At 35.8% G+C, this 21,448-nt stretch overlaps 1 protein-coding gene across 1 annotated transcript in view; it reads right to left on the reverse strand.

Moving 5' to 3' along the window:
- Positions 1–417: 417 nt before the first annotated feature.
- Positions 418–21,448, reverse strand: part of TNKS2 (tankyrase 2) — a 31,019-nt gene continuing 9,988 nt past the window's right edge. The window contains exons 7-27 of the mRNA XM_075717408.1: positions 20,487–20,553; positions 18,599–18,785; positions 17,542–17,663; positions 16,944–17,035; positions 16,772–16,850; positions 15,571–15,742; positions 14,791–14,870; positions 14,206–14,351; positions 13,624–13,789; positions 13,114–13,333; positions 12,584–12,693; positions 11,676–11,864; positions 10,687–10,939; positions 9,950–10,032; positions 9,223–9,343; positions 6,628–6,725; positions 5,893–5,967; positions 4,724–4,829; positions 2,955–3,141; positions 1,379–1,535; positions 418–1,091 (exon numbers count right to left, since the gene is read on the reverse strand). Of these exons, the coding sequence (XP_075573523.1) occupies positions 1,029–1,091; positions 1,379–1,535; positions 2,955–3,141; positions 4,724–4,829; positions 5,893–5,967; positions 6,628–6,725; positions 9,223–9,343; positions 9,950–10,032; positions 10,687–10,939; positions 11,676–11,864; positions 12,584–12,693; positions 13,114–13,333; positions 13,624–13,789; positions 14,206–14,351; positions 14,791–14,870; positions 15,571–15,742; positions 16,772–16,850; positions 16,944–17,035; positions 17,542–17,663; positions 18,599–18,785; positions 20,487–20,553 (2,773 nt within the window). The 3' untranslated portion in view covers positions 418–1,028. The remainder of the gene's footprint in view (positions 1,092–1,378; positions 1,536–2,954; positions 3,142–4,723; positions 4,830–5,892; positions 5,968–6,627; positions 6,726–9,222; positions 9,344–9,949; positions 10,033–10,686; positions 10,940–11,675; positions 11,865–12,583; positions 12,694–13,113; positions 13,334–13,623; positions 13,790–14,205; positions 14,352–14,790; positions 14,871–15,570; positions 15,743–16,771; positions 16,851–16,943; positions 17,036–17,541; positions 17,664–18,598; positions 18,786–20,486; positions 20,554–21,448) is intronic.

Raw genomic sequence — 21,448 nt, forward strand, 5'->3', positions numbered from 1 at the left:
GATTAATTTACCAAAATAAGCATACAAAAAAGGCCAAGTTGTTTGCCCTCATATAAGGAATAAACTATTTAACTTCCCGGCTTAAATGTAAGCAAGAGGAATTCAAGAAAGACCTCCTTGAGGTTAATTTTCCAACTACATTCAAAGAAAATAATTTACTAAAACTGTAACTTGCAAGGTCTACTAGCCTTGAAGTGAGGATACAGGTTAACTATACCTATAGTTAAATAAAAAACTTCAGAAGACGTTTTACAGAAATAAAATATGCAACTCTAGGAAGTAGGTGGAAAACCACTTTAGTATTCAGCTGGAACATTCTATTTTCATAGCCCATCATTCTCAGGAATGTATATTTCATAAATAAAAATACAGAACAAACATTTGCATATTCAATCTAAAGTTGGATATTTCTAAACCTCTTCCGATAAAATTTGCTTTCTCCCTCACAAGTGATAAACCCTGAAAAAAAAAAAATTGTTTTTTCAAATCTATCGTGCATGAGAAAACACAGATGAACAAACCAACATCTGGAAAAAACATTTTGTACAAGGTTGCATTTCTAAAACACTTATATTACAAAGCAATGTAAATAAATACCAGGCTAGTACAAAAGCTCTTATTTACAGTTTTACAAATGAAAACGTTTTCAGTGTAAATGCAAAGAACACAATATTAGTAAAATGAGTTCCTGTATAGAGCATTACAATTTCTGCTAAATTTCAATGCAGTATTGTATAAAACCATTGTTTCAAGTTATTTTTTGTTTATAATTTAGTACAGCCAAACACCAGTTTATGCCTGGAATGGTATCTGTTAAAGTGCTGAAAAAGAGGACATTTCTGAAATTTTAGAAAAACATACTGTACATTATTAAAGCTTTCTCAAGTCAAAAATGGTGTATTTTGTTCACATTTGCTACCACACCACCTGTGAATGAAAGTTTTTCAACAACTCATTGTAATTAACAGGATGGCAGCCATTGGTATCTTCGCATCCAAAGTCTGATGGTTTCCCACAAGTAATTTGTCTTAAGCTTCAGCGGTGGCTTCAGGTTTCATAATCTGGTAAGTAATCAAGTATTCTGGATAAGCCTGAAAAAGTGACACACACGTTCTTTATTATGATCTCATATTCTGGATAAATTCAGAATGTTTGCTAGAGAGGCGAAAAAAGTATTTATGCCAAAGAAAAAAAGGCAAAATGTCAAAGATAAAATGCCTGGAGCATTCAGTAAACACGGATCCTTTCACCTGCAACCACAGCTGGAGTTTGTTTTAAGACAAAATGAAGTCCTAGCACCTTGAACGTAAGGAAAAAACCCAGCACACTACATGCCTTTAAATAGAAGTCTGAAAGACCAAACCAAAAAGCTATTTACCTGCTCCCCTCTGTAAATGACATATTCTGCCAATGCCAATCCATTTACGCTGGGCCGCCCAGTAACCGAGTGATGTCCTGGGGGAGAATGAGCCATTTTCATAGCACTGAACTGCAGGAAAGATTTGCCCAGTGTTACACGACAGAACAGCAACTGCCTGCGTTAAAAGGGAAAAACAACCATGAGTATGAAATGCTTGTGAAGCTCCAGAAAGACTATCTTCATAATTTGAAACTTTTACTTGAGGACAACAGTGCATCTTTAAAGCCACTTTAATCACTCTTTGTACTTCACAAAATTCTGAAGTTCTGTTTTGAAGGACAAAAGATACGCTCCCTTTGGAAAAGCTCTTTAGCCTGAAGAGAGAGTTGGTAATACCATCAAAAAATGTTTATCTTAATTACTGGAAACAGCATGCTTAACGTACTCAAAGATTGTCACTACCTTTCATGGGTTGTTGGGGGGCTTTTTTTGGTTTTCTTACGAAGTTTTCTGAGGGTGCCCCCCATGACTCATACCAACAACATAATTCACTTGTGTTCTAACACTAGATTTGTATCTAACAGCCAAATCAACATCAAAGCCAAGTGCAAATTCTAGGTCAACACAAAGTACCTCATACTAGCATTTGTCAGTATAGAGACACAGAACAAGGGTACTTATTTCTTTACATATATACTACTGCAATGGCAATAGAATCTCAGCATTTTTGGAGACCAATGTTATGTACCCTTCTGCTCAGCCAAAGCTTTTTGCTTTTCTAACTCTTCACACAAGACGAATTAAAACAACTTACTCAAAACTTCAGAAAGCATGAAAATACTCTGACATCCTCTGTAACTCTAGAAGATCACTCTCTTTATTTGAGAGTGCCAGAAAAGAGTAAGCAAGAAAAGAGTAAGCAATATGAAAAGGGGCAGAGTCTCAAGGAAGGAAACTGGAAGAATGACCTTATCCCTGTGCTACCAATGCAAAACAGTATGCACACAAACACAGAAAATACCCTCATGGTTGAAATGATGGCCACTACCACAATTAACTCCATGAAGTGAGAGTAACGTTATTCTGAACTGATGGTGTCCATAAGACGTAACAGGTGTTCTGCAGAAAAGTGGATTTAAGAACTCAATTAGTGGTAGAGAGTCCACAAACCCACATCTATATTCTAGTGTGTGAAGCAGCAGTGATGTGGGGGCTGACTGTTACAAAGTACGTCCTCCTCAAAGAACTAGAGCATCTGAATATCACTGAATTTCTCCTTTTTCTGTAACAGACAATGGACTAAACCCTCATATTGCTGCATCTTTTACACAAGCATCTAGCAGATCCTCTTCACTCTCTGGCTACCCAATTCTGATTTTTACAGTAAGTTAAGGGCAAAGGTTTGGTTAAAGGCACTGAAGATAGTTAAAGGTTCTTTAAGACTTCAAAGTCTTCTGAAAGTCTCCGTTAGGTCCAGCATATAGAGTGAAGGTTTGGTTACCAAACAAATCTTTCTTCATAGAGAGACTCTGCTGACTTGATGGTCTATAACAGAATATACAAAGGCAAAATCAGATTCTTTTGAATGACTTACCTGTGACAAACATAACAAGATCTATCTTTGTGAATTGGACATCCAGTGCCACCTCCAATTCCATACACATATTGATTGCTTTTGGAAGAATTTTCAGCAAAATAAATCCCAGCTCCAAACATGCCGCCTATATAGGCATGTCTCTCATCAAAGCCTTTGTGAATGATTGCATTCACAAATGGGGAGCCTAAGAAAAAGGAAGTAAAATATTGAAAATACAGTATACAGATTTTTGTGTGTGTCACAATTCACCCATCCATTCCCAACTTTTTTTGTACAGTTTTTCTATACATCCAAGGAAATCAATCTCCAGAAATTCTGACCTCAGATTTACACAGCCAATTTGCTAGAGGTATCATACAAATGACAGCAGCTGGTAAGTGTACACTTTTAACAAAGATTTACAAAAGGTAATATTTGAGACCACTCTTGCTGCAAGAGAAGGCTCTATGAATCTGCACTCCCTTTGGCACAGCTTCATTCTAACCAAGATTCATTGAATGCATTGCTACGTAAATCCCATCTTCTTCCTAACACTAAGCAGATTGCATTTAAAAAGCAATAAACATAACCCAATATTTATTTACTTGCAATGGTCATAAAATTTAGCCTTAAAGAATAATCTGTTCAAGATGGTTGGATTCTGCATCTCAAGACACCTGATACCCATTAATTTTCACAAAAAAACACAGGTTTTTTTTGTAACAGTATATATAAATACAAAAGCACCTTTAGAGAAAAATTGTTCTAAGAGAACATGGCATTTCAGAGTTATATCGGGAATTATAGTGAAAATAATTGAAAGCCTTATCCTCCAGCCTGAAGATGATAAAACTGTGTGTGAAGCAGAAGAACACTCCAGATGAAAATGAGAAAAACCTATGACAATTGCTCATCATCTCCTGGAAGTGGCATACATGGTTAAAGACATATGTTAACGCTTACAAAAATTATATAAACTAAAGACTTAAAAAAAAAAAAAGAACACTCGTAAGCATTAATTGCTTTGTTCCAGGGATAATTTTGTTATTATCTAACTAATTTAAAACACTTTCCTTTAAAGACAGGTCATTCCATTAAGAGGCTGTTTCCCCTTACAGGGGTGCAGGCCACAGGCAAAAGACAGGATGTAGATATCAAGTTTGGGCAAGCAGTTAATTATTGTGTTATTGCTGCTTCCAACAGTAATGTATTATGTTGGGAACTATGTAGCTTTCATTGTAAGGATGTACTGTGAACTTTCTTAATTTCCTCGTCAGGACAAACTACGTATTTGTGCATAGGAGAGCTTTCAATTGGCTTTAATTTGCTAATTATAAGCTATCTTTTCTGGAATGATGAACAAGAACTAACTTATTAAAATATAAAACCAAGAAAACAAAAAAATCCCACCCCAAACTCCAGAACAACCCATAGCAGAATAAAGTTTGAACCTTAATCATTTTGGTCATACAGCCAATAACACAGAATTAGTAACTTAACCAAGGAGGAGGCACACCCCTTAATCTCCATTCATAATTGCTAGAATGTTTTCACTTAGAACTTTGAAGTCTCCTTTAGGGAGAGACAAGGAGATGCAAATTTCAGAAGAAAGATGCAGTGCGTTATGTCTCCATTGTGACATATACAAACACCTGTTCCTGTAAAACTCATGCAAAACATAGAACCTATTTCCACTGAGAAAATTTACTTTGTTTGAGCCAATAGAAACCACCAATAAAGAGTGCTGATGGTGAAATGAGTTCATAAGGTGCATTTCAATATCTTACCATGAAACAGCATCCTTTCATTAGCATGGTTATGATTCTCTTCAGAGACCTCTTTCCTCCTGTGAGTATATCTTTCCCATAGTTTTTTGTTGCACACTTTCTGAATCTGAAACAGTCAAAACATAAGTTCCACCCTGAAAATGAAAAGTTCTGTTTGCTTTACTTGACTGATGTTTAACCTACAGCAGTTATACCACAGTACACTTACACTGCCACTTAAACAAGAATACTTTCCTTAGAACGCAGTGAAACACAAACTCGCTAACTTATCCTGCAGAAGCTGATTGTTGTAGCGTAACTTAAGTAAATCATAATTATATGCTTAATTAAGAATCAATTCATTTCAAGCATCTGTTGAGCAATACTTCTTAATTTAAATTTAGCAGGCTTAGTCACAATTCTACTTGAATATCACTCCAAACATAGCGTGATGCCAAACCACTAGTAAAAAGATCATCTAGTAAGTTAAGAAGTGTCTTCCATGAAGACTTACAGGAGACTTTTAAAAGTAAATGATGTACTCTCTCCAGAGGTATGCTGGACATTGGCAAAGCCTTATATGTGTGATATAGGATATCAATTCTACTGGGGAAACTAATGTCAGTTCAGACTAAAACTTACTAGCATTTACTTGAAAATCAAAATCTCTATCATTTTAATGAAAATGACCATTTCTTCAGGGGAAAAAAATATGAATGCAAACCAAAATTCCACTAAATTATTTAAAGCAAGGCTGTCTGCTGCCTGGTGTTTTAGGCTTCTTTGGAGTTAAATCAAGCCAAAATATGTACCCTCACTTCCATGCTTCAAGAGTTTTGCTTTCACTTCTTCCTGTTTTTTCCCCTGCCATTCCCCAACAGAAACCTTCTTTTGCATCCTATAAAACCTTCTGTCTTTTTCCTCAAACATTCTACAGTCTTCTGTGAGGTCCTTCTATGTCAATTTCTCATAAAATTTCTTAATGACTATTAACCCATAAGCAGCTTTTCCATATAATCTTATTCTTTGAATTTCCCTGAAAGATGATCATCTTCCTGTGCATGTCTCAGAATGGTATATCTTACCACATTATGGAACTCAACACACAAATGTAGAATATTTTACGGACATTTTATTTTCAACCAAAACTCTAAAGGTGTAACCATCAACCATAAAAATGCAACAGCTACCTTTAAGATGTTGTATCTATTGAAGACTCCGCCAGCATGTCCTCCATCTCTATGCTCTCGGACAGTACTCTGCATCTGAAGATTGATAATTTTAAGGAGGATCACTTTGTTTCAGAACACATTCAAAACACATATTCTTCACACAATCAAATAATCAAAACCCCTAATTCTGTCTTAAAAAAAAAAACCAACAAAAACCACACAGCCAAGAAATTCTTAGGCAATGACTATGTTAAGTAATGCCAGATTTTGTGAAGGCACATAAACAGGTTTACTGATTTAAAAAAAAAACAAAAAACCCACAAAAAAACAACCCGTATGTTGAATAATCCTTGGTCTAGTTTTCAAATTGAAAAAGACTGTCACTAATCTATTTAGAATATTGTTTCTTCAGAATTTTGTCCTGTGTGATGATGACACTTTGGAATGAAGTAACTTAAAACTGTATGACAGACAAGCAAATCGGTAGCATAGAATTTATATGTTATATTAAAGAGCTCTTCTATATAGTAGAGGTTTTAAAGATACAAGCAGTAATAACATAAGAAAAAAATTATGGACGTCATGAACACACATTATAAGTGCTGCAAAGTTGGAAATTTGAAGTATCCTTATATGCAAGTTTTTCTTAGGCTTAGAGATGTTTATTGTGCTGTTAAATTGTCTAGCAATAGTTCTTTATCTACTTCTTTAGTAGAAATAGCAAAAATACTGAGAGTACAAAGAAACGCATACCTCTTCTTCTACGGATTGAAATTCCTTATCTTCAGTGGAAAGATCTATGAGAATAGTTCCGCTACCAGAAGTGTTTAGAGTCAGATATGGGTTAAGTCCTGTGGATATAGCAAAACACAACAACAGTTTCAGAAAGTGCTTTAAGACTACTGATTTGGAATGATAACCAGTAGAGGTTTTTCTTTTTAAAGGGACCATTTTCTCAAAACTCAGTTTACAAGATGAAGAGGTTAGCTGCTAAGGAAGGCAGAGATTACCAATGACTTTAATTGCCTTGCATGAGCCACATACATTTTTGCAGATGTCAAAGTGTGATCCCTCAAATCATTTCATGAGTTTCAAACAAACTTTTTCAGCATCTGTTTATAACCTCTACCCATACATTACCATGCATACATTATAAATGCCATGAGAAGCACAGCAGCTAGGTCTGGTTGCAGATCAACAGCAATCACTTTCGTTGATTTGTGGATACTGATCAGTCATTCTCTCAAGAAGAATAAACATTTCAGACACATTAACCCATTTGTCTATGCTTAGCTCAGTACGTTAATGTACATGACAGGGAAACTGTATGTAACCAGTTGCCTACTCAAGAGTTCATTTCAACTCTAAGCAGTGAAACAGTGCGCAACCTGTCCCTGGACGGAGTCCGTGACTACTGATGGCAATGGCATCGTGAACAAGAGAATTGACTTGAAGTGCTATTTCAGTAGGAATATTTTTCCCATGGATCATGCATAAAGAGCTGACAAAAGAACCAAGATAGCCTGTGAACCTAAAAGGCCTGAGCCTGATATTGAATGCTTAAAGGAAACTTCTCTATCGTTCCAAATATGCAAAACAAAATTTGGAATTTTACACCGACTACATTGTCAATTTACATACAGACTTCAATCACAACTGGCAAATAACGGGAATGTAATTACTGGACATAAGAATACAAAAACAGCATGCATCAGGTGTATTTTTGCCCATGGCCTTCCCAGACAACTAGCAGGTGACCAGAGTCAGATGCTGGGTCTGCCATAATCTCTCTAGAAAGGAATAATGTGGGGAAAAGGGAAATCACAGATTCATCCACAGCCAGGAGCCTCATGTTAGCAGTGTGTGACTGGAATAGTGTTCAGAAGCAAGAAATTCTGGCAAGAAAGCATCAATATACAGCTCTTCCACAAAAGCCCTGCTAACCTCAAAATAATGGCTATACCGTGTTCGGAAGAGATGCCAAAATGCCAATGCAAACATACCTGAGTGCAAGAGCACAACGGCAAGATACAGAAAATTGACAAAACAACCAAACGACAACAATGCTCCCCGCCCCAAAAACACACCCTAGAAAAAAAGATTAAGAGCTGTTGAAATACTTTGTCATTTGTAACATTAACCACAGACATATGTCAGGCCCTTTATGGCAAGACAGCACGAGTCTAGAAAGAATGGGGGTGGGAGTGGTGAAGGATTTAGATGTTTGACATTCTGTCTATATACAGACATATATGAATATACGTATGTTCAAAAATACATCAGTCCTACTTGGAAGGTAAGATCAGTATATGATTACTGGTTGTGTGAACTTAGAACTCAAACAGGACATGAGGCTGAAATGACACCTTAAAAGTAACTTCTATCCAAAATATTCAATGAATCTGTCAAAAACCACCTGACAACTAAGAGAAAATTACGAAGATTCACTTAAATATTTAATTACTAGGAAATGGATTATCTTAAGGATTGGTTAATACTGTTTTAAAGAGCAAAAAATAAATTTGGAGCTTGGGATAGTGACTCTCATTAATATGGAGTGCAGATTTTAGAATGAGACTTCACAGATGGTGTCTCAAGAGGGAAAAAAATCCTACCAATTCTAACTAATTTATTCAATTTCTATGAAATACAGCAAACAATAGTAAGTGATGTTTCAGTGAGACAAGGAGGAAACAAAGGTTTGTGGTTTTTTTGTCTCTTATGCAGCCATAGTTAAATGAAGCATACTATTCCCAGGATTGTGCTGGTATCAACAGTGCTGCACAAATAAAGAGGCTTTAGCATCAACTTCAATACAAGCTGAAGCTGTTAAAGCAATTCTGTTAATTTTGGTCCACTGGAAGCACACCAACTGTATTTTTAAAGAAAAGTATATATACGAATTTCAGCTGGCTTTCTGAGAGAGCAAACGCAGTATTCTTTTGCAGAACCCAATGGAAAGTACATAACAGGCCCTAACCCATCAATAGGAAATGTGCTCTGCTCTCCAGAGTGCTCCCATGAAGATAAATACTTCCTACCTCAAAAAGCTTACAATCATTTTGCACTAGGTCTACACTTTACTGAAGTAAATACAAAACAGTGATCACCATGGAAAAAAATAAAATTAGAGACCTGAAAGGCGAGATTCACAGCAATTCACAGCACAAATAAAAGTGCTTAGGTTTCAAGTAGGAAGACACCTTTATCATTTGAAGTGCCATTTTCTAGGACAAAGTTTTATTATCAATTCTTTTTAATGAGATACAATTGGGAATAATCTAAAGCATTTATAAAAATGGATTCTATAACAGCAGTGTTACATAATAATTTGAAACAAGTATCTACCTTGCTGTCCAGAAATGAGTCTTTCAACTCCTTTAATGATTTTATGCCTATGGCCATAAGCATTAATTCCAATTTCCTTCAGTTCTTTGTGTCCCATTTCAACCAATACATCCAGTGTTATCTATAATGAAAGCAACACCATTTTTTTGTGCAACACCATAAACAGACTAGAACAGCTGCCAACGGCAGTGCAAATATACCTCACAATCGTTGAGATAAAAAGCGAATGTGAAAAGAACATGAACATTGGAGACTTTAGTGTATTATTCTTGTACTTTACTTTTACTTGTTTTCTCCAAACTTTTGTCTTTAAATAAATATGCTACAAACTCTAATCGTGTAACTCATGCTGCTTGCAAGGATGATGTTTCTGATTGAGAAATACAATTTTCTAGATTTATTCAAGCCAGCAGAAGCAAACCCAGAAATTTACTAATTAACACTGACTACTTATTTACTCCACCATCTATACCACTGAAAGGAAATGTGCCTACACTCTCAAACTGATATAGACATCAATGCCCCCAGTTTTATATATATACACATGCATTTTAATAGATATTTATATTATATATAAATTTAAAAAATCCAGTTACACTCCTTCCCTTCATTCCACTCTTTCTGACATTCACCCATTTTAAATCTGTCTCATTACATTACTCTAAACAGTCAGTATTTAGTCCCTTCCTTTCTAGCTGAGTATCTGGAAATAAATATAGCTACTTACCTGTTCTCTCTCAAATATGTCAATTAGATGTTCAAGGCCAAGGTTCCGCACAAACTGATTTATGCTAAAATCTACACCTGAAACTGGGTAAGAAGAAAAACTCACAATGAACATTCATACATGTATCATAAAATAAAGTATACACATCTACACACTGTCTGTGGCAGTAACAAGAGAGACAGAAATTCCTCATCTTCAGAAGATGAGGATTAAGTACCTATATCACTAATCAGTGGCAACTATTACTTAATCTACCCTAGTAGTCTAAGATTTCTACACCTCCCAAGAGCAGTCTTTGTGCTTCCAAGAGATAAGCATGTAACTAGCTACTAGAAATGCATGTTCAAACAGAAAATGTTTTGAGAACTAACACATTATAGAAGTAACCTTTTCAAGATACCTGATCTAAGAATAGCCTCTTAGAAACTAGACAAAGTTTGTAGTAAAATACTGCTCGGTATGGAGCCAAATTTCATTTGACTTCTTTAAAACACAATTCACCATTTTGGTTATGTACAGCAAAAAAAGGAACATTTTAAAGATTCTGTAAGGGGAAAGTACTAAAATCTTACACTACAAGACTTTCTGACTTCTGTTCCTCGTTATCGACATCATAAGGAATAGGGATACCACATATGTCATAGTAACTGTGTGCATGTGTGGGAAACTTTACACTTGTGTATTCTTTTTAGCACATGGTAGAAAACGTTATTCATTCTTAACTGAGAAAGCCTCACCTTCTTTTTTCTCCAGAACAGTAGCTCCCTCTGCACTGTTTGTACCAACAACAGAAGGAAGTTCAGAAAAACTACCAGACAAGTTGTCAAGACTACTTGCAGCAGACAGACTGGATGGACTGGATGGAACAGAAGACAGGGAATCAGCTGTAGAACCTGTAGTCTGAGACACACTTATAACCTGAGGTTTGTAGCAAGTCGGTAAGGCGGAAGGAGGCATTGCTGCTGTCAATAACGCGCTGACATCATCTGCCTAAATAGCAGAAAACAACTTACTAAAACAGAGGAACACTTTTACACAACCTTTTTTTCCTAGAATGCATTATCATTATTCTAGACTTCTTAAGTATATTGCAAAATAAACGCATATTGGAAAAATACGCATTTTACAATGCAGTTTACAAATGGCCTTTTGTGCCAACAGCATACATGAAACTGTAAAATGTTTATAAATAAAAACTGTATTAAGATAAGAAGTAAAGACTTCAATATTTCTAGAAAACTTTAGGGACAGTTAAACAGAATTCATCTTCTGGGAAAAACAAAAAAAACCCCCCTTCTACTGGCAACCAGAATTTATGAAACAAAACAGTTACTGAGTGTAGCTTTGAATTGTATTATAATACTTAACCCAAAAACTTAACAGCCAGATAGTTTCCTAAATTTACATTGCTACAAAGTTTGCTTACATTTTATTGCCACAATTTTTGTATTAGTCAACGTACAAGGACCAAATTAAAAGCATCAAATTATAAGCATGAATTCCTTTTGTTGTTTTGTTTTTCCCCCATTCCCTCTTGAAATAAGAAGTCTTGAGCAAGTAAATATTTAAAGGTTTATAAAGGCTCGTGTAAACACCAGAGAAACCACAGTATTTCACATTTTGCAGAAGTTGCCGTATTACTATTTTTTTTAAAGGACAGTTTTTAGATGAGCTGCCACAAATGGTAGGTAAGTACAGATTTCCCAAGAAGAGCCCCATCACTTACAGTGACCAGGTCCAATGGCGTTTGTCCTTCTTGGTTTTTCAGAGTAGGATCAGCTCCATGTGCCAGTAACAAGGCACAAAGCTGTGTCCTTCCTTTCTGGGCTGCTTCATGCAGAGGCGTGAAAGCCCATTTGTCTGTAGCATTCACACATGCATTATACTTTATAAGTAAAGCTGCTACATCAACATGCTGGAAAATAAAAACACCTGTTAAACTCCAGGGTACCACAGTGTATTAAACTGACTCAGAACTATCACTGATACTTCTTTGTGATCCCCATTCTGAATTTTCTTAGAATACAGTTACTTTTTAATTATGACCAAAAAAAAAAAAAAAAAGCATTAAAACATGGTGTTTCCTTCCTCACCTATAACATACCAGTAAAAAGTTAAGATTTTTTTCTCTTGTGAAAAAGGGACAGACTACAACAGAATCCCAAATCCAGGGGAATCTGACGGGGAAAAAAGCCTGAATTTGAACTTTCAGTTTAGAAAGTACTCCAACTGTTTTGATTAAAGACTTGATCCAAACACAAAGATCCAGGAAGTCCACAAAAACAATGTCTCAACACCAGCCAAATAAGTGAAAATGAGATCTTGCTGATAAAATTTGACTGGCACAGGTAAGGAAATGCATTTTATGGAACACCCTTCAGGCTGCTGGCTTTCTAAGCATTCACGTTCAGAAAACTCAATTCTGTAAACTCCAAACATGATTTTACAAATTCAAGAGTCTTCACCTATACAATGAGCTGACTACGATCAAATTTTTTTTGTGTGTTTTACAAATAAGATTACATTACAACTCAATTGCAAAAGCTTTTTAGAGAGTACTGGCTCACAATGCTGTCAATGAAATGTATCGCTTTTTTTTAAAAAATAAAGCCTCAGAAAGTTTCAGATATTTACCCCATAAGATGCCGCATTATGCAGAGGGATCAAACCTCCTTTATCCTGTGCATTCACATCTGCTCCATGCTGTAACAGATACTCTGCAACCTCCAAATTGTTGTAACCAGCTGGAAAGTTGCAAAAGGACAGGATAAATAGAACATATTAAAAAAAACATCCTCAACAGGCTATAGAGAAGCAGTAATTCATTCAAATTACTTGAAAGTTAAAATGTCAATCCCAGGGAAGACAGTGTATTACCTATTAGTGAGGACAGTTTCACCCTATTTAAGAGTATTTGGTCTTAAACCCTCTGTCAATAAACAATAAAAGATCCTCTTTGGCTAGAGAGAATAGGAAATCAAAGAAATTAAACAGTTTAGAAGAGGAACGTAAGATTAATATGCATAAAATACTGGTATTTTTTTTTTTAAAGAGAAAATATGGAATCCTCTAGCTTGAGGTTACACTTTAAACTTGCTTAGAACATAAGAGTTCAGCCACAGTAACCAGTAACTCTGATCAAACCAGTTAATTAAACCACTGACCTGCTAAATGTAGTGGTGTTGAATGCCGTCCTTGCGTGTCCCGACAGTTGACGTTGTCAGGTGAACACAGCTTTTTTACTCGGGCCAAACAACCTTTCTTAGCAGCATCTAGTAGAGCTGCATCTCCTCTAAGTAGGTCTTGAATATCAGTATCACCATCTTTAACAAGGTCTAGAGGGGTATTGCCATCTCTGTTTTTCTTTGTAGGGTCAGCTCCATGCTGTGCACATCAAAAACAGGTGGTAAGTACATACGCAGAATAAACATGTTGCATCTCAGGCCCGAGCAAATATTCTGACACATATTCAAATCCTTCAGAGAAAGCCTTCCATTTACTGTGTGAGAAAGGACAACACAGTTGCTAAAAGTATCCCTTTTACTGAAAACATACATTTAACTACAATCATTTAGAAACCACAAAACACAAATCAGTTTCTCAAAGAAGTCCAATCACATTTCAGACTGAACAAGAAAGAAAAGGAAACAACCTCTCTCCAGCACATGCAATACCTGTAACAGGAGTTTGCAGATCTCATATTTTCCTTTTGCTGCAGCTTCATGCAAGGGAGTGAATTTCCACAAGTCAGCTACATTGACAACTGCACCATGTTTAACCAGCAGTTCTGCAACTTCATAGTGACCATATGAGCAAGCATTATGTAAAGGGACAAGCCCTCTGGAAACAATTAAAAAAAGAGAAAAATTCTCTTTAAAAATTTGGTCTTTTTCCACAGAGTGGTATAAACGTAAAACACAATGCACCTTCAATAATCAAACCATACTGAAAACATTTTTTTTTTATTTTCCAAAATAGTCTAACATAGTAGGAGTATCAACTGCCAAAGTGGTAAAAACACAATCAGCAGGGGCACTGAAGAGAAGTAAAAACACAATTCTTGATGCTCTAGTTTCAAGTACTGCAAAATGCTTTTGTGCATATTCTGAACATCTTCATTCTAACAGAACTTTCCACGAAAATAAAAAAAAATGTATGTCTGAAGAAAGATGGGATGTTTATCATCTAGCAATATTCAAGAGCTGGCAGATATCAGCAATTACAATTGCCAAGAAAATATACATTTGAGTATTTACCCCTTGTCTTTCGCATGCACATCAGCTCCATGCTGAAGAAGGTATTCGACAACGGATACCCTATTATATCCAGCTGCAAAATGAAGTGGTGTAGACTGACGTCCTTCAATATCTCTGCAGTTCACACTTTGAACTGTACATAGTTTCTGTGAAATCCCCAAAGCAAAACATACATCACATATATAGTGTTGGCATGCTTTTCATTTAGTCATAAAATGTTGTTATACACATCTAATTTTGAAAAATTGTTTTCATTAAAAAGAAAGTTTATTTCTTCACTTATTTTTACGTAATTTTTTTTACATTTACTTTTCACAGATTGTGTCCCAAGGGAAAAAAAAATTAAATACTCCCTCCTCCCAAATCCACACCTGTGACGACTTATTTACACTTTTTATATACGAAAAACTTCTCGAGGTGGTGAACATTATATTTTGTCATCTGTAATATTTGTGCAATACAAAGGTTTTAGGACAGGGATCACAACTCTAAAGGAGTCAGTGAAGGGCTGTTTCATTGCTTGTTTTGAGAAATTATAGTTTGGGATATAATTCCCTCTTATTTTTAGGACAGGTTTAAGCTTACTTTTACAGTATCCACATCTCCAGCCTTTGCAGCCTCCAGCAACTGTCGATCTGCATCGGAATTACCTAATGGGATACCTTCTGCAAAATAAATGAGGTTGCATGACAGGTAAGTGTACGTAAGACAGGGAATCATTTGAGTATTTCAAGGATTTCCCTTAAAAAAAGTTATATATAAAAAATTATACACAAGTTTTGTCTTTTCTTACTATCTACAACTGTAGCTATTAGCTCTAACAGTGTTTGCAAAGTTGCCTTTAGCAACACACTTCCTATCCATTTTGAAGTATTGTGGAACCAACTGAACATTCTTATTTCAGTTTCAGAATTAGACTATATCAAGAAGCTTACCTATGTGTATAATGTCCAAACCTTAGTCTTGAAAATCTATGTACCCTGTTGCCTCTGCTCACAAATGCAAAGAAGCCATTTTTTGCTTTTAAAACTCATTTTCTGCTTACAAGATTCCTCCCTCCCTATGTCAGGATTTTTCAAAATTATTCCAGGTGGCTACACCGTGAAACATTCTGAGCATCTCTGACAATCTGTGTAGCTGAATACTAGAGAGTAAATATTGTTAACTACACCTAGAGCAGGCACCCTCCATGTGGATGTGGTTATAAAATAAGAACTGTGCAACCCAGTATTGTCTTTTGTAGAAAGTACTCTTTTTTTTTTTTTGTGCTTGTGTTCACTATTATTTCTTGACAGCACTTGAAATGGCAAGTAAAACAAAGCACAACATTACTTCAGAAGTGGATCTTGAATAAAACAGTTGTACCTTGTAGTAGCTGTTGCACACTTTCAGTCCCCATTTGTAAGGCTGTAAAGCCCTGCAGAGACACAATGGAAGGATCACATCCAGAACTCAACAGCAACCTGCATGTCTGAAGATGACCACAATGTGCTGCTCTATGAAGAGAGGTCTGGCCCAGATTATCTAATGCATTAACCTAAAAATAACACAGACAAGAAATACCACCAAACTTAGTATTAAAGTTGTTTTCATTGCTGACTGGGAGAGTTTCAGAAGTATTCTTCTTACTTTAATTAAAAGAACATATTCAGCATATTTCCAAAGGTCATGACATTTCAAAAGATAAAATTTAAACAAAAGCAGTTCATAAAGTTGTAACTACATTTACTGAGGAAGAATAGCCCCCTTTCAGAGGCATGTGAAAAATCCAGCGTAAACAGTTACAGCAATTTTACCACATACAGAAGTAGGCCATTATTTTGTTCATGGCAGCACAAATCCTCAGTGCCAACATGCAGGACAGCTTTTACCTGCATTGGCTTATTGTAGTCTTTCAGCTTGAGGACTTTCTATGCATTTCAGTCAAAGTGTATTTAACACTTTAAAACTTTGTACCCAAAGGTTACTTGCATTCGCTACTGTTCCTCTGCTTTTGATCACTGCTTTGGAAACTTCACAGCAGTCAGGCTGTAATCAAGCTTACATGAGAGAGATTCAACTCCTCGTTTTGCAGGATTCAAGCACTATAGAGAGCATCTGCTTTCCACTTTTTGTGGAAATTTGAACTAAACACTGTGTTATGATTTAACATTTTGCCTTCACTGTAATTTTTACTGCACACAACATCACATAAAGTCTACCTGTCTTACAGTTCAGTCTAGTTTCTTGTTGTTTGTATATATTGCCTAATTTTTTTTTCCTTAAGCATTTCATTACTACTGATGGACAATGAAGCACCAAGTAAGACACTCTACGAGCTTTCAGTTAACAGTGAGAACTACTACATCCACAGTTCTTATAAAATAGGACCAAAACAATGATGATGCCTTAATATATAGAGCTGTACTGATGGATTGATGGCCTATTTCTTAAGTGTATAAATCCACAACCTTCCAAAATGAATTAATTTAGAAAAGTCTGTCTACTCAGGTGTCCATTCTCATGCTATGAAAACCAATATAGTAGGCAAACCTCAACAAAAAAAAGTATGCATAGTAACTCATACCTTAGCTTCATGTTTCACAACTACTTCAACAACATCATTATGAGCCTTTTCTGATGCCACATGCAGAGGAGTCAAGAAGCTTTAAAAAAACAAAACAAAACAAAAATTCAAAATGTATTTTGCGAAATCTTCTAAAACAAACACTTAGGACTATTCATTTGTAACCACTCACTCTTTTGTTTTTTCATTGATGTTGGCTCCTTTCCTCAGCAGCAATTCACATACTTGTTTTCTCTTAGGATATGGGGATGCAGCAGCACAGTGCTGAGAACATTAAAAACTGTAGTGTTAACAACTAGCTAGCAATACACAGGTTTTACTGCTTACTGATCAGCTGGCACTTAAGACCTGGTTATGTGCAAAGTCAACAGAAAAAAAAACCCCAGCATGTAGAGGCTTATTAATTTGGGAGATTCCACATGGGCTTTTGGATTTACTGTGGTATTTTCCTGAGCTCCCTCTCCAACAACTGCTGGAAACCTTCAAGCTTTACAAACAAACCTAACACACGTAGCTTGCTGTTGCTTAAAACTATTCTACAGAAAAACAGCCATTTAGACAACCTAAATTAGACAGTTTAGATTAGTCTTAATATTAACCTTAATAAAAAAAGTATTAATCAATGTTATTTGTTTAACTAGACACTGGATATTCCAGGTTAGTCTGAATTACACTCTTCTGACACTGAAATTTTTAGTTCTAAACTATTACCTAGTATATTTAGGTCAGCCACAATATATGCAAAATAATAATGAATCCTGAGATATTACCAATGCTGTCTCATGTGTTTGAGGATGCTTGAAGTTCACTGTTTCCAAAGAAAGATGTTTCTTTATACGAGCTACATCCGATTCTCTTGCAGCTTGTAGCAATGAGTGACCTTTAAATTCATCTTTAAAAAGAAATACATACATAGCAGAAGGTTACATTCCTTAACTTGAGAAGGATCAAGAGGATCAATTCTTTCAATTAGATAAAAATACTCATTTTATTCAGCAGACCGTGGTGCAGACATTTCCAACTCAGACTTAAGCTTTTACATCACTTGACAGAACTTGTTAGCTAAGTCAAAACACTACAGGAATGTGCTTTGTTTTTAAACCAAAGCCAGAGACATCCAAACTGGCTGAACAAGATCTATTTCATTCACTGCTGTTCTAGGTTCCACTCTCCCCATATGTACCAATTCAAGCATATATAAATCTCTACTTCTGACCTGTCTTTGGAAAACCATTTCTAGACCCTAACATGAAGTCTAATGCAGTATTTACTGACCATTTTTGTACATATCCCAAAAAGTTATTGTTTGACCACCCAAGGACAGAATTTGATGGCATTCTTTTCAACTCGTTAAGTTTGCTGGACAAAAATCAACACCTTTCATCAATTTCTTTGAACTTTCAGTGATTGTGGCATACTCAAACATATTCAGCATTCTAAAGAGTTATGTTTTTTCTTTTCTTCAAACAAGACACAGTGGAGTAAAAATTAATATTTCAACAGTCTTGATGCAATGACAGGAGCAAGTATGGAAAATGAAAGTGTACTGGTAAGGTTGTGAAGGAAAGCGTGATTCAGGGAAGAAAAGCTACAAAACCCATCACAACCACATGACTATAAAACTGACAATAAAATTATTTTAAATTCCTCCATTCAGAAAATCTAACAATCTCAAATTATAAAGAGTGAAATGTACTGTCCAACATTGCACAATTGCTTGGAAAGTGTAAGCATTTTCCAAATCTGATTTCTGGCAGGTCACTGTCTAGCAAACCTAAGAACACATTACAATCTATAACTGTAGAACTGATCACACTTTATACTCACATGCTAATCGTTCTTTTAATTGGGGTGTTGGAGCCAAATCAATGGTGCTTTTGTTGTGACAGTTCAACAGTGTTGGGTCAGCACCGTAACTTAACAAAAGAGAACATACTTCCACCCTGTTCTTAGAAGCTGCTTCATGCAGAGGGGTGAACTGCCACAGATCCATTGCATTCACACATGCTCCATGCTTGAAAAGGAAAGGGGTAAAAAAGATGCAATATCAAAACCAGATCATTAGAGAAAGACTTCTATCATTAGTTTCAGTGCAGTGGACTGTTAAAATAAAAATCAATGCTTGTATGCAAACTGTATCCAAGACATTCTCCAGACATTCTTTTTCAATATAACACAACATCTCAGCACATGGCAGTTTTTAATCCTCTAGTGTCTCACAGGTACATTCAAAGAAGCCGAAGGCAGGCTAATCTCTTCAGACTTTCTCCAGCATCTCTAAAAGGAGAGTAGCGCTGCTACAGGTCAAACTGGAGAAAGAGCCTAATTCATACACTCCCAATCACCTTTGAACAAGCTCCTGTTTCTTGTTGCTCTAGAAAAAGTCTAGAGTGAACAGTTGCACTAAGATGTTCACATCTGAATACCCACCAAGATATGAATGCCAAGGTATCTAGAAGGAGACAGGCACTCAAAGTTGACTTCAACTCAAAACATTGAAGTACAAGGTTCTGCAAGTAATACTCTTGATGATTAATATCTGTGCAATTCTTCTCTAGTAACATTCTGTATGCATCTTGAGTTCTGTCTGTTAGCAAGTCTGAAAGGACATGCTCTTTCCCATTGCTCCTGTTAAAGCTGTAGTGCTTTGCAAAACATAATTCAAGATTCACTGGAGCAGAAATCCAACAGAGAATACAACTGTAGCTTAACTGTTAAGACACGCAGTAGTGTCTAGGCAAGAGGGTTTTTTTTTGTATAGTATCACAACTGTAAGGATTCACTTTGCACTTGGCCTCTGAAGTAAAAAAAAATCTTGATTATTTATACTTGCTACAATAAATGCTTATTTCAATAATTTTTTTACTTAATTTTTATTAATAGATAATATTAAAATAGAAAGACACATGGAACTAGTGGGGACTGAGACACACAGGATAGAACAGCTATTCCCTGAGCATCCAAACATCTAGAGTTATCTAACAGAATGTTCCCAGCTGTTATAATGATCCTGATTTGCTGTAGCAGCTGAGAATGGGCACAGTCCAGAAGTCCCTTGGTGGACGACACTCAGATTTTTGCAGGCCACATCTTCAAGCCATTAGTTTAATGCTCATCATGCTTTACCTTCAAGATTAACATAATCCAGATAAGGCACTTCAGTTCTGAGAGTTCACTTATGTTAGGAAAATGGACACATTTTTCTTTCTTTGAGGTGAAGGCTACAGTTCAGGGCTAGAACTGATGTTGTAAAGTTAATTCCCTCAAGAGACTGATTACTCTTTGATTTTAAAATATTTACAAAGTTTACCAGTATTCTTTTAAAAAAACTCCTAATACTCTGTCTCTGAAATATTGATTGTCAAACTCACAGTATTGCTCAGGGGGCTTTTTTGGGCTTGTTTGGGTGGGGTGTTTTTTTGGGTGAGGGTGGAAAGGTTTAGATAAGAAGCACTTGGTGGTACAAAAACATCCAACTTTGGAGCACAGAGAGTTAAAAACAGAAAGCACATTTATAAGGAAAAAGCTTCCTTGCAAGCAGAAGATTCTGTAGCTCCAGTTTAATAATCACTAACTAACATGTAGAGCAAAAGCAATCTATCATTCTTTAAGTTTTGTAATCTAGGTACAAAATTAAAAAAAATACAACTTGCATTAGTCTATTATAAGCTGTTCTTATTAACTAATACGCAGTTTAATCTCTTCAAAGACCAACCTTTACTAGAAGCTCTGTTACTTCATAATGACCATAGGAACAGGCGTTGTGAAGTGGCACCAAATCTCTATATAGGAGAGAAAGGGTGAAAATTATTATCTTAGTATGCATATTTCAATTCCAAATGCATCTGTAACATTGCAAATGGTACTATGTTGCACCTTCAACATTTTACAAAAATAGTATCACAGATGTTCAAATGAAGTTGAGGGGAATTAAGAAGCTGGAGAAGAACCCAGAAAATCCTGTCAGCCTTTTTTAGAACAATAAACATTTCAAATAATCAGAAAATGAGAAATTAATTGCACCTTCTTCTGCAAATGAAATGGTTCTGCTCAGACTCAGAACCCTAAGCAGGAAGAACTATCTGCAGGGGATTTTCAGAAGTGACAGTAATTATTTCCTTCTTCACAAGAACATTGCTGTAAGATTATCTTCTCCCTTGGAAACTAAAGAAGTCTTACTGGCTAATGTTTAAGTAACTGTACAATATTCTACAGGAACAACAGAGCTACAAAGGTTTTAAAGCCAGCTTCACACTCTCTCAAACCCAGTGGTCTTAGGAGCAAGTGAGAAATTGCCCAAAGTGAATTCTTTCACTGTGGGCTAGTAAGGGAGAAATGACAAAAGTGAATTCCAACCCCAAGGGGACACTTAAAACTGATCACACAGCTGTTTAGGTAGCTGTGAAGTGATCCTAGGAAAAAGGAGGAATAGGGGTTTGCCTTCCATAATCTTTAATGTACATAAATACACATTTTAAAAATAGGTTTTTCATTATATTTTGTCTAACTAAATAGACTTAGCATGTCCATATTTCACTACATTTCCTGACTTAACAACCAAATGCTTGAAAATGTAGTCCAAATAAAACCCCTGGGAAACAGATCTTGAATTTTTATCACATTCTTTGCAAAAAGAAGTGCAAAAACTTAAAGGCAGAAAGAAAATTAAGATTGATT

The sequence above is a fragment of the Pelecanus crispus genome, chromosome 10, assembly GCF_030463565.1.
Source record: "Pelecanus crispus isolate bPelCri1 chromosome 10, bPelCri1.pri, whole genome shotgun sequence".
In the NCBI taxonomy this organism is placed as follows: domain Eukaryota; kingdom Metazoa; phylum Chordata; class Aves; order Pelecaniformes; family Pelecanidae; genus Pelecanus; species Pelecanus crispus.